General features: G+C 34.3%; 1 protein-coding gene across 2 annotated transcripts; it reads left to right on the plus strand.

Annotated features, from left to right (window-relative positions):
- Positions 1 to 2,862: 2,862 nt before the first annotated feature.
- On the plus strand, positions 2,863 to 11,660 carry LOC141721720 (putative E3 ubiquitin-protein ligase ARI2). 2 transcript variants are annotated; one of them, XM_074524781.1, is made up of 7 exons: positions 2,863 to 3,221; positions 6,766 to 6,798; positions 6,892 to 7,168; positions 7,806 to 8,286; positions 10,111 to 10,650; positions 10,943 to 11,067; positions 11,162 to 11,660. In XM_074524781.1, the coding sequence occupies exons 1-7, from the start codon at positions 3,120 to 3,122 to the stop codon at positions 11,284 to 11,286; spliced, it is 1,683 nt and encodes a 560-aa protein (XP_074380882.1). In that variant the 5' UTR covers positions 2,863 to 3,119; the 3' UTR covers positions 11,287 to 11,660. The 2 variants fall into 2 exon arrangements, with proteins under 2 accessions (XP_074380882.1, XP_074380883.1); XM_074524782.1 differs by having other exon boundaries at positions 2,865 to 3,221; positions 11,171 to 11,660.
- The last annotated feature ends 933 nt before the right edge of the window (positions 11,661 to 12,593 follow it).

Consider the following 12,593-nt stretch of genomic DNA (forward strand, 5'->3'; position numbering starts at 1 on the left):
AAGAGTTTCGACCATTTTAAGGTCAGATTCGATTGTTCAAGGTTCGTTAGTGGACCAATTGCCTTTACAGGTGTTAGGAGAGGATACTGATCCAAAAGCCATATGTCAGTGGTCAGTGTCTACCTCCCCAGGCTTAAATCCCCTGGATGCATCTGCGGATAGTGGATCTGACATAGGCGCAGATCGGCAACTTGTTGACAATGATTCAGATATTACCTGATGAGTCACAAGGAAATGTCTTCACAGGCATTAGAAGGGAACTGTGATCTTTATGCTAAATTCTTTGGATCATTGTTTACCTTCCCAGAATTCAAATCTGGAACCCTAAAAGGGAAACTAGCAACTTGTAAATTATGACTCAGATTCATCTGACGAGTTTAACAAGGATGGGGATTTGTGAACTCCCATTGCACCACCTGTGACCTCCTTAAGGATGGCTAAGGTGATTTTCCTTGCAGGTACAGCTGGATTATGGAGCTATGAGAGAAGAGTGATACACTTGTGAGAATGAGTGTAAACACGAGTGGAGAGAAGAGTGAAACACATGTGAGGTACACTAAAACAGGATCACACACTCACAGTGAGGAAGAAAGAGAAACTACTTGTTATTTCTTTTCCAACCAAGTGAAATATGAGAACTTCTTCAGACGACGGCATACATTCCTTCTTTAAGGGGGAGATAAAAGCTTAAGAAATAGTTTGGAGGATTCCTCAACTAAGGGGGAGAAATAGAAGGGAGGAAGAAAAAGATCCTACATGTACAATACACCACACCATTGTTGTTTGTAACTACGGATCCTATTGTACGGGAGAGGTGGTAAACACAAGGTGATTTTCTAGTAAGGGAAGAAGCTATTTTCAAACGGGGAGTACCATTGGCTTTTATCTGCGGATCCTATTGTACGAGAGAGGTGGTAAACGAAGGTGATCTTCTTTAATCAGTTGATTCTCATAGGGGGAGAAGCAAGAGAGATATGGGCTTCTCAACAGGAAATGTGGTTGTACAAATGAAGATGGAACTACTTGAAGATATGTTCAGTCTAGAGGAACATCTACTTGGAATCTGGAAAATGTTAAATCTAGTCCAGAACTTTTCTACTATTTACTTTGCATTTCTGTTTATATCTTTTTCTTATTTGTTAGTTGAGTTATCCTCTAGGTATTTGTGTGTTATTGTCTAACAAACAAATAGGGGGAGATTGTAAGTCATATGTCATAGGCCTATTTGTATATTCGAGGATTAAACTCAACTCAAATAAGAATATAATAAGTAAATAGTGGATCGACCGTCAGAGAGATCTCGCAAAGTAATATCTGTCAAAGGATTCAGAAACAAGGTTCATCTACAGACTTGAGGAGTTAATTCACTGGAAGAAGTTCAAGAAGTTGATCATGCCTCAGTGATATAAATCAAGATCGTGGATTTAATCAAGTGACAGAGATCTCGTCAGAGTATCATTAATTACAAGGATTTAATCTGAAGAAAATCAAAGTGTCAAAGTCAAGACATGAAGAAACGTCACGGAAGTTAGTCACTCATGAACCAGACAGTACATCGAGTGTCAACATTGAAGTGGTGGAATTGATTCATAATTTTCAGTGATTTTCAGAAGATCTGCAGAAGGATGAGTGCTGTTGAAGACTAGAATTAATTCTCTATTAATTAATTAAGTCATCTAATTTAATTAAGAAAATAAATTATATCTGCGAAGAATAATTTATTTATTAATTGAATTAATTGATTAATTAATTCTGAATTAATTTTAGGAATTTTCAGAATTTAAATTGGATTAAAATCTGCATTAAATCAGCAAGACAATTGAAAATGAACTAGCATGACAATCAGGATTGTCATACCGATTGTCATGCTAGGCCATTTTCAATAGTCTCACCGAAAGTTACACTAGGAGAAGGATTGTCTTGCTAGTTCATTCTGATTGTCACGCTAGTTCATTCAGATTGTCTTGCTAGTTCAATCCATTGTCCTACCGAAAGTCTTGCCAGCTATAGGATTGTCATGCCAATTCAATTCTATTCGGTTGTTGATTAAAAAGAAGCAGAGAAGCAGCAACTCAATAATCCAGAACACAGAAGTCAAGAACAAAGCAGAAAAGAAAAACAAGAAGAAATATTTCATCTTTTCATCTGCATACTTCAAGATTAAATTTCTAGATTGTAAAGTTAAATTCAATCCACTAGAAATCTTTATCTTGCTCTTGTGTAACAATCTAGCGGATTAAAATCCCTAGAACTTAATCTCAAATCGCGTTTAGCATTTGATTCTAATTATTGCAAAAATAGAAAAAGTTCATGTCGAATTTATTCTAAATTTGTGATAATTAATTTGAGATTAATTCCTTGTAATCGATACAGTTGTTGTAACACCTTTCAAGTTTAATAATATTCTTATTTAACTTGAATTTTGTTTCACATTTTTTATTCCGCATTTAATTCGATTATTCGGTACTGTTTGTATTCAATCCCCCTTCTACAAACACATTGGGACCTAACAGGTTCACTTTCTAAAAAAAATCAGAAATTTTAAATCATGATAAAATCCGATTCGACAAACTTTTTGTGCATCTTGTGGTCATGTATACCGGATTACGAGATCTACAAAATTGGTGATGCAAAAATAATTTATAATGAAAAATAAAATTTTAAAAATATTATTTTCAGAATAAACTTTTTATTTTCAGAGATCGAAAAGGTACGAAAAGACGAAATTACCCCTCTTATTATTATTTTTTCTTTTGCTATTGTCGTTTATGCATTATGCACCCGAGAACAATTTTATCTTTTCATGTTTTGTTTAGTCCGAAAATTAAAAATCTAACTCTCAAAGTAGCATTTCCCTAAAATTTTGATAGTTCATAGTATAGAGGACAAGAAGAGAAAAGAAGTGTACCTTGGCTATTTCTACTCCAATTCATAGTCTTACGCAGCAGTCCACTCCTATTTTCCCAGGCACTTTTCATCATTCTCATTGCAATTTCCTGTAGAAAAGACCCAAACTCTCTCTCTCTCTCTCTCTCTCTCTCTCTCTCTCTCTCCATGATCACCCCTTAATTCTCTCACACCAGAACATCTTATACACACAAACACACACTAATAAATTAATGGATCACAGTGAGAGCAGCGAAGATGAGTACTTTAACTGTGACAATGATTATACTTTCCATGAAGAAGTTCTCTTTTCTGAACCCCCTTCATCTCATAAGGTATTATAATTCATCCTTTTTTTAAATTTTAAAAAATGTTTTTTTTTTAAATTTCTTGATTTGATCATGGTATTTTTTTTATTTTTTTAGTTTCTGGGATTCTATGATTAGGGTTTGATGCTATATGATTCTTTTTGTTGTGGGTTGTTGCTATAATGGTTTTCTTTTTAATTTTTAAAGCATTTGTTTCGATTTTTGTTAAAAAGATTGCATTTTTATGTTCTTGACATGCCTTCACAGAAAGGGGAATTTGCTAGGTATTATGATTCTAGGGCAAGATTGCATCTTTAGTTGAGCTAAGATGTCGAGAAGTTACTTTGACATATTGTTGTACTATTTTAATGAAGTCAAGATGTTTTCATGCATTTAGTTTGTGAACTATAATTTGTCTTAGAATAAGCTTTTGTTTCGAATTTTGATAAAAAGATTGTATTTTTGTGTTTTTGACATCCTTTATTGAGAAGGGGAATTTGCTAGGTTTTATGATATGATGCTAGGGAAATATTGCATCTTTAGTTGAGCTAAGATATCGAAAACTTACTGTGATGTATTGTTGTACTGTATTGATGAAGTCAAGATGTTTTCATGCATTTGCTTTGTGAACTTAATTTATCTTAGAAGAGGCATTTGTTTCGAATATTGTTAAAAAGATAGCACCTTATTTCTTGACATGCCTTCATAGAAAAGGGGAATTTGATAGGTTTCATGATGCTAGGGCTAGATTGCACCTTTAGTGGAGTTTAGATATCGAAAAGTTACTTTGACATATTACTGTACTGTATTGATGAAGTCAAGATTTTTTCATGCATTTATTTTGTGAACTATTATTTATCTTAGAATAAGCATTTGTTTTGAATTTTGTTATAAAGATTGCACCTTTATGTTCTTGACATGCCTTTTTAGAAAAGAGGAATTTTCTAGGGTTTATGATGCAAGGGAAAGATCGCACCTTTAGTTGAGTTAAGATATCGAAAAGTTACTTTGTTGTATTGTTGTACTGTATTGATGAAGTCAAGGTGTTTTCATGCATTTATTCTGTGAACTATGATTTATCAAGTTATGTATGCACATTTGTCGGTTTTGAATTGTTTTCTTATTGTAAGATACATTTGAAGTTCGTTCGTAGATGTTAAATGCCACGTGTGAAAGGAAAGTATTAATTCGTGCTGTCTTAGTTGATGTCATTTGATATGAATCGCCCAATCTATAAGTAGTGTTAGGTCCATGTTTTGTTATATATAGTTAGTATTTAGAATTGTATTATATTGAAGTTATGAGTGTAATATCTGACAGGAATGTATGATGGAAACCGTAGTACATTTCAGATGTTGGTTGGACCCCGTGACTGGCCTATGCTGAGCAATTGAAATTTTACCTATTTATATTTATAATGCTGAATAGAGGGACATCCATTTTGCAAGGAAAAGTCCCTTCTATTTAAGAACATGTTGATTAAACATACAAAATTCCAACCTATAGAAGCTTCTTGGCAACTTCCCAAAATAGTTACACATACAATTTCTCGAAAGCATACTTACCCCTCTGCTCATTATTATATCATCGCATCTTATTATATTATTTCTCCAATTCACGTAGGTGACTATTGGCTACTTTTGGAGTTGCCAATTATTGGAGGAGGTTTTAAGCAAAAATTGCTAGAAGTGATATGTATTGGAGAGAAATTAAAAAATTATCATATCTGATAGATTTGTCAATGGTTGACAACTCTTAGGCAGCATCTATCGGAGATGCTCTAATGTACACATACCCCTCGGTGCTAAATTGCATAAATCCCCATTTTTATCTAAAATAATGATATTTCATATCAACACGAGAGAATTATATATCCTACAATATCTTTCCTTATGCAACTGTGATTCCCCTTTAATTATTTTCTCATTTACAATCTTTGTGGATTAACAATTAACAACCTAAACGCCACGATCTAATGAGTTTAAGTGGTATAATAATAAGACACACAGTTGCATTGACTATGAAATTTTTTGGAAATCTACAATGCTTTTGAGCTACTTGATGCATACTAGTCATAAGTCATAACTTGTAATATGGACACAGCCCCTTTAAAAAAAAGCCAAGGAGATTTAGAAATTAAAAAGAAAAGAATTACTTAGGTATATTATTGACTATTGAGGATGTTGAAAGTTTGTACATTAAGTGATGATGGTGGTGACATCTTTATAAACTCGAAACAAGGTAGAACATCGTTATTCGTGCACTAAAAAGAAAATCCAAAAAGATGCTAGTATATCGAATTGATCAATGAACTTTGATTATGTTGACATCAAAGCAAGCAAAAATATGTGGTTTTTGATTCATTAGTAATTAATGTATGACGAAGCGAGATGCATAGTGAATTCCTAAATGCAATAATCATTTTTAATTTGATTTATATTGAAAAAAACATAAGGCCATAAGCCATTTAACTCTCTTATATTGAGTATGGGTCATCCATTTGGAGTATGAAGTATGCTTAACTGTACTAACGAAACTTATAAAACATGTACTTTTATAAATTATTAGATAATGAATGTAGCCACGTGTCTTGAGAAGTATTTCCGTTCAGAAAGTGGTGAATATATTACACAATATTAAAACCTCTCCCGCTGTCATTAAATCCATTATACTGTATAGAATAAGCATAAATTAGGATACATAATTCGCAACTTTATTGCTCAATAAAATCTAAAGTGCAGATTCCCGTATCTAATATCTTCTCTCATCTAAAATTTATTTTTTTATCAGTGTATTCCAACTCAAGCGTTGGTTGTTTTTTTCCTTTTCTTTAGTAGCTATTTTTTCTATGCCATTAGCTTCGTTGTGGCCTCCAGTTTCTTTGTCTATAGATCTTGGCTGTATAAAATAGACGCACACACGAACACAAAAAAATTATGAAGAATTACTGTGATCATCTTGACGGTCTTAATTTCCATGAATCGCTACAGTCTAGTAGTCAATGTTCATCACCTAAGGTAATTGAAGTAAGAATGTATGCATCCCTTTCTTGGTGCTGCTGTTATATTGTGTATAAAGTGTCCCTAAATGATCTAAATATTTTTTTTTACGTTGCAGTTTGAATCTACATGTTTTAATTATTGTTGTGAGATATTTTTTCTCTGACATTACAATAACTTAATTGTTCTTTTGTTTGTCTTATGTAAACATTATGGACTGGTGAAGTTAGGCACACTTGAGTCGCTATGCTAATTAGTCAGATGACCAGATTAAAAGGGTCCAGAAAATTTGTGAATTTGATTGAAAAGATGAATAATTTAATTCTGAATTGCTTTTTATTTTCTATTTTTGTAATGCTAATACATGATTTGTTCTCGTTAATTCCTTAAAAGTAGTAGCTTGCAAGTTGCGACAATAGCTTGTATATAGGACCCAGTTCTGTTCTGTGATATTTATACCCAGCTAGCAGGTCCATTTCTTTGATATTTAATTATATATTTGAAATTTCAATAAAGCTTATGTTCATCAATTTGAAATTGCAGTTTCCTATTGACAGTCTTTTCTTTTGCAGGTGATAAGAAAAGAATCTTTGCTGGCTGCACAGGTGAATTAATGTTTAATCTTATTTACTTTCTTATTTGGCCCTAAAATTCCGTAGGATTCAAAATGCTTGACTGTTGCTCTTCATATTTTGCAGAGGGAAGACCTACAAAAGGTTATGGACTTGTTGTCTGTGAAAGAACACCATGCACGGACCATACTCATTCATTATCGTTGGAATGTTGAAAAGGTCCTCATGGTGTTTGTGGACAAGGGAAATGAGTTGTATGCAGAAGCAGGTATAACATTGAAGGAGCATGATGGTCAATCCTTATTTCAGATTTCATCTAAGGTGACATGCTACATTTGCATAGAGGAAGTTTCAGCCATTGAGACAACAACAATGGATTGTGGCCATTGTTATTGCAATAACTGTAAGTGCATTGTTGCCTTTGGTTTTCTTACAGTGTCCTTCAAGTTCATTTGTTGCAGAAATGTAGTTCAAATAATCCGCAACTTTTAGTGTCAACTCTCATGATCTATTAATTATATATCTTGGACTCTGTATTCTCAAATGTAATACTTTGAATAAACACTTGAATGGTGCGGATACCATAGTTACAGACATCTATGTTGGTCTAGCACTAGCAAGTCATATTCTTTGATGTTCAACCCTGGATAATTATTCTAATCACGTGGTTATATCTAGCTTAGATAAACTTTACAACATCAAAATATATGTACTTGATTCTGCATGCAACATTGATGTGCAAAATGTCTTCTCAGCTTAATGAATATACAGCAAGTTTTTTGCTTCGATGCACAAAGGATTTTTCTTCAATGGCACAACCTGTTGCGCAAGTATTTTTGTAATATAACGGTATAGGCTTTAGTTTGGAGTCTTTTAAACAAGTAGAGGGACATCTTTTTTAACTTTTATTAGTGGTTATATTTAGAACGGTGAATACTGTTGCCTTGAATATAGACGTTTAAAACTACTAATATAATACGTTAACCTTCTTGCATTAAGTACTTGATGAACTTCATTTTAGTTTGCCTCCTGTCATACAGGTTGGACTGAACATTTCATTGTGAAAATAAACGAGGGCCAGAGTAGACGTGTCAGATGCATGGCAGAAAAGTGCAATGAAATTTGTGATGAAGGTAAAGTCAAAAGTTTAGTCAGTGCCAGAGATCCTGTTCTTGCTGAGAAGTTTGACTGCTTTCTCCTACAGTCATACATAGACGATAATAAGAAGGTGAAATGGTGCCCTAGCATTCCTCATTGCGGAAATGCAATACGTGTTGAGGATGATCAGTACTGTGAGGTTGAATGTGCATGTGGCCTGCAATTCTGCTTTAATTGTTCAGCTGAAGCACACTCACCTTGTTCATGTATGATGTGGGAGCTTTGGCGCAAGAAATGCATGGATGAATCAGAGACAGTAAATTGGATTACTGTCAATACAAAACCCTGCCCACATTGTCACAAACCAGTGGAGAAGAATGGTGGATGTAATCGAGTACAATGTATCTGTGGGCAAGCATTCTGGTTAGTTCTCTCATATTAGCTAATGCTACTTAAAAAAATTTGAGTGTTCAGGATTTTTTTTTAAGTTTTGTTTTTTATACACAGATGAGGAAATTACTATGCAATATAAACTTATCTAATTACATATTTTGTTGACAATTGTGGAGTCTACAAATTGTCACATGTGATGGAAATAGAGAGGGAAAGGGAGGGAGGGAGGGAGGGAGAAGGGGGGGGGGGGAGGGGGGTTATAATTAGTAAATGGAGTAATAACATCAGAACACTAAATTGTAATCATGCAAAAAACAGTAAAGTAAGAGTAGCGATATGGGGAGATAGGGGGAGGGGGTGGGGGACGGTTCAAGGTCAATGGTTCCAGTTAATGGAAATCAGAATCCCATCTTGATGCATTGATGCTTGGTTGAGGGGTTCATATTTCGAATGGGAATGTGAATTTGATTATGCATATCATACCTTACTCATGACAAACTAAAATGAAGCACCTCCTTTAATGTATACGTTAAGTATTTACCTATCAAAACATAAGAGAGAATAAGAGGGAAAGGATGGGGGAATCAATGTGATAACAGGGAAATAAAGAAGCATCAGAACGCAAATTGTGGCATTCTGAGAGGTCTAATACGAAGTTTGTGTTTCTCCGCATTCCTCAGTTACTTGGAACTTACTGTGCGAGTAATTTCTACTTACCAATTCCCAGTCAGTTGTCCTTTAATATGCCACTCTTCTCGTCGATATGTATGGGCCAATGCGAACTGCATCTGTATCATCTCAACTGTCAACCTGTCATCTTCTCTTTAATCATTGCTACCGTAGTACTCTTTCTATCATCCTGTTTTTATGTTGTACAGAGATGTAAACCTGTTCAATTCAGTTTTACCCGGTCCCACTTGTTGCCATATGGCTGGTGAAATTTAGCAGTATGAATTATTATACACCTTTTTCCTTTGTGGCAAACAATGGATCCTGTCCAGAATTTCTTTCACATGTCTTATCTGCAATCATATTGAGGTTCTGTTCTTTAACAATCTTAGTTAATTTCTCTCATAGCTTTATTGTACGCTTTGTAAGTTTAAACCCTTTGTACATAGCAGAATTTAGAATATTTTTCTTGGCATTTAAGATTTGTTATGGGGACTATTGAGTTAAAAGTACATTTTTTTCAAGAATATTTATTCTTTCAACATGGATATCATCTAATCTAACCCTCAATTGACTTTTTTTAAGGATTTTTTGGCTGTGGATTATACATGACAGCCTCTTATTTGTATTAATGTTACATTTTTTAGTTTTAAACAACTAGTAACTCCATGTTTCTGAATCTTTGATGCATATATTATTAACTATATAGTGTGCTCTTTGGTACTGCTCTTCCCTCCTTGTTCTCGATACATTTACAGAAAAAATTTAAATAATGCATTTTAAAGTAAGCATTTGTACTCTGAACTTGGAGTACAAAGAAAGATGAATGCTTGTACAGCATTTTGAAAACTCAGTAATTAAGAAGCCCATACTTTGCAAAGTGCCCAAGCTAGAAGCAATGCACAATTATATTTTAATGTCAACAATCAAGCAACAAATAGTCAATACTGGTTAGGATGATTGTGGAGAATTTTAGAAAATTTAGTTGTCTCCAGCCTAGAGTTAAAGAGTCTTTTGCATATACGCTCGAGTTCTTTTCAGGCTGACCATTTCGCATGTGCTTGTGATTAGATATTGAAATGTCACCCTTATATCCTTTTCTTTTAACGGTTTATAATTAATTTAATTCAAAAGAATATTAATATATGCCTTTTAAAGTAATTTTCCGTCTTCCAATTTTTGTAGTTGGATTTGTGGATGTGAATATGCATGGAATGGTGTTCAAGGTCACAGTTGTGTGCGATACAAAGATGATTACCATGCAGTAAATACTGAACAAGCAAGGACAGAACTTTTGCGCTATATTCACTATCACAATCATTTTAAAGCTCATATTGACTCTCTAAAAGCTGAATGTAAGCTGAAAAGAATAACCCAGGAGAAGATATCACATCTGGAAGCAAAGAAAGTGAAGGCCACATGTTTCGCATGGTTAAATAACGGCCTTTACAGACTCTCCAGATCAAGGAGGATTCTCTCTTATTCCTATCCTTTGGGTTATTACATGTTTGGTAATGGACTGCTGAAGGATGAAGTGCCGAAGCATGTCAGGGAAATGAAACAGAACTTGTTTGAGGACCAGCAGGAGCAGCTTGAGTTAATTGTTGAGCAACTCTCTATGTCTCTGGAGCTTCCATTTCATGAGTATTCTGAGTATAAGTTTGCGGAAACCAAAATTAGGATCATTGATTTGTCTGGGATTGCTGACAAGTGCTGCAAACAATTGTGAGACTGAATTCTACTTATAAGTTTTTTTTTATTTCTGTTAGTAGTTAATTTTAGTCTATTATTGATTTGACTTCCAGTTTCATAATCTTGATAGATACTGCCAGATTTTAGCACAATAAGTTGTGTATGGCAAAAGTTTAAAATAAATCTTCACCTTTGAGCAAGTACTCGTTTTGTATAATTTGATGCAAGTTTAACTCAAAAAGTAGTTATTGTTTGCTATCCTCGTACATTCTAAGCATTTTAAAGAAGTTTGACCAGCTGACTTTTAAGTTTTTATTGACTGCAGGTATGAGTGCATTGATAATGAATTATTAGGGGAACTGCATCAGGCAATTCATATTATAGCTCCTTATAGGCCGTACGGTGTGGAGCGTGCATCCGAGATTTCTAGCGAAAGCTCCGATGAAAACGGTATGAATAGCAGACGCGTTTTCTTTTTTATCTAAGTGTTTTCAGCTGTTTGCATAAACCTTGTATTTCACTTTGTATTTGCATTAATAAATAGTGTTGACAGGGAGATCTGTGGCAAGACCTTGTCAGCCGTCTTCTAGCTCTCAGAACTTTTACGACGGGAGTAGTGGTTCAACTAAGCGCATAAAAATAAGCAAAGAAGAGCCGGGATGGGTCTAGTGGAAGTAGCTGTGGACTTTAGGCCTGCAGCAGAATGAACCTATCAATTGCTAGCTGATAATAGCCCTGCCGCAGAGTAAATTACGGTTTGAAGTTTCAAACCACATTCTATTAGCATAAGTAGACATCAACAACAAATCAAAAACTTTGGGCTTGTACAAATTAATTTAGAGCTAAAGTCTTCTAAGTTTCCTTTTACTTGATAATTTAGAATTTCAGAAGTTGGATTTTGAATGTTAATATAGTAAATTGTACTTGGGATGTATTTTGGAGTTAATCGTCGACAATTATGGAGGATGGAAATGAACTCGAAGTCGAACTTTGTGTTGCGAATCATTTACTGTTAAAGTGTATGGATAATTGCGGTTCCTCGTTCTCGTGGTTGTCAGAATTTACATTTTTGTTGTAGGAAATGTCATTTTGGGAGCAGGAACCTCTGCAAATTTTTGCATTTATCAGGAGGAAGACCTGCATGTATTATATTTTGGCAAACTTTTCAGTGGTGATGACTTCTAGGCCCTAATCTTGGAACTGTAGTCCTGGACCACAATTAAGCTTTCATTTCAGGGTGAGGGATCTTCATGCTGATCTATATTCTTGTAAATAACCAAGGCTCTGTTGGAGATTGATGTTAGAAAAAGTGATGTTGGAAAAAGTGTTGTAAAAATTAGTTGACTGTTTGGTAATCTTTTAGATATGTATATATTTTGATATAAAAAATTAAAAATAATAATGATTTTGGTACGGTTTGATGGTGAAATTAGTATTTGCCTCCAGCAAAGGCCGAAAAACATCTTTTTCTAAAAATACGAGGACTTGCTTTCTCTGACAACAACTTTTAGATAAAAACATTTATCTAAAAAGCAGTTTTTCAGACAGTTTTTTAATTGACTTTCAGTGAAATGCCGCAGAATATCAAATATACTCTAAATGACTGGCAATTTAACATCATCGGAGATGCTCTTAAAGAAAGAACCACGATTCTTTCCGTCTTCCTACTGCATCCTCAGTGGTCTCTCTTGAATTTTTTCACCTCTACCACTACTACTATTACTTTTGTATCTTCAAACATCGAAAATCTTTAAAGGTACACAAAACCTCTAGGTGTTTTGGTTTTGTGGAGCTCTTTAACACCAACATATCAATAATTTCATGAACACTTTGAAGATGGAAACTAACATTTTACTACTGCTGATCTGCTGGTATCCCCTCGCTTTCCTTGGGGATGTCGAGGATTCAAATGTTGTCAAAACAAGGTAAGTGTGTTCATTATCCAAAAAAAACTAACATATCCTACAGAGTCGCAC

The sequence above is a fragment of the Apium graveolens genome, chromosome 4 (genome assembly GCF_009905375.1).
Source record: "Apium graveolens cultivar Ventura chromosome 4, ASM990537v1, whole genome shotgun sequence".
NCBI classification, from domain to species: domain Eukaryota; kingdom Viridiplantae; phylum Streptophyta; class Magnoliopsida; order Apiales; family Apiaceae; genus Apium; species Apium graveolens.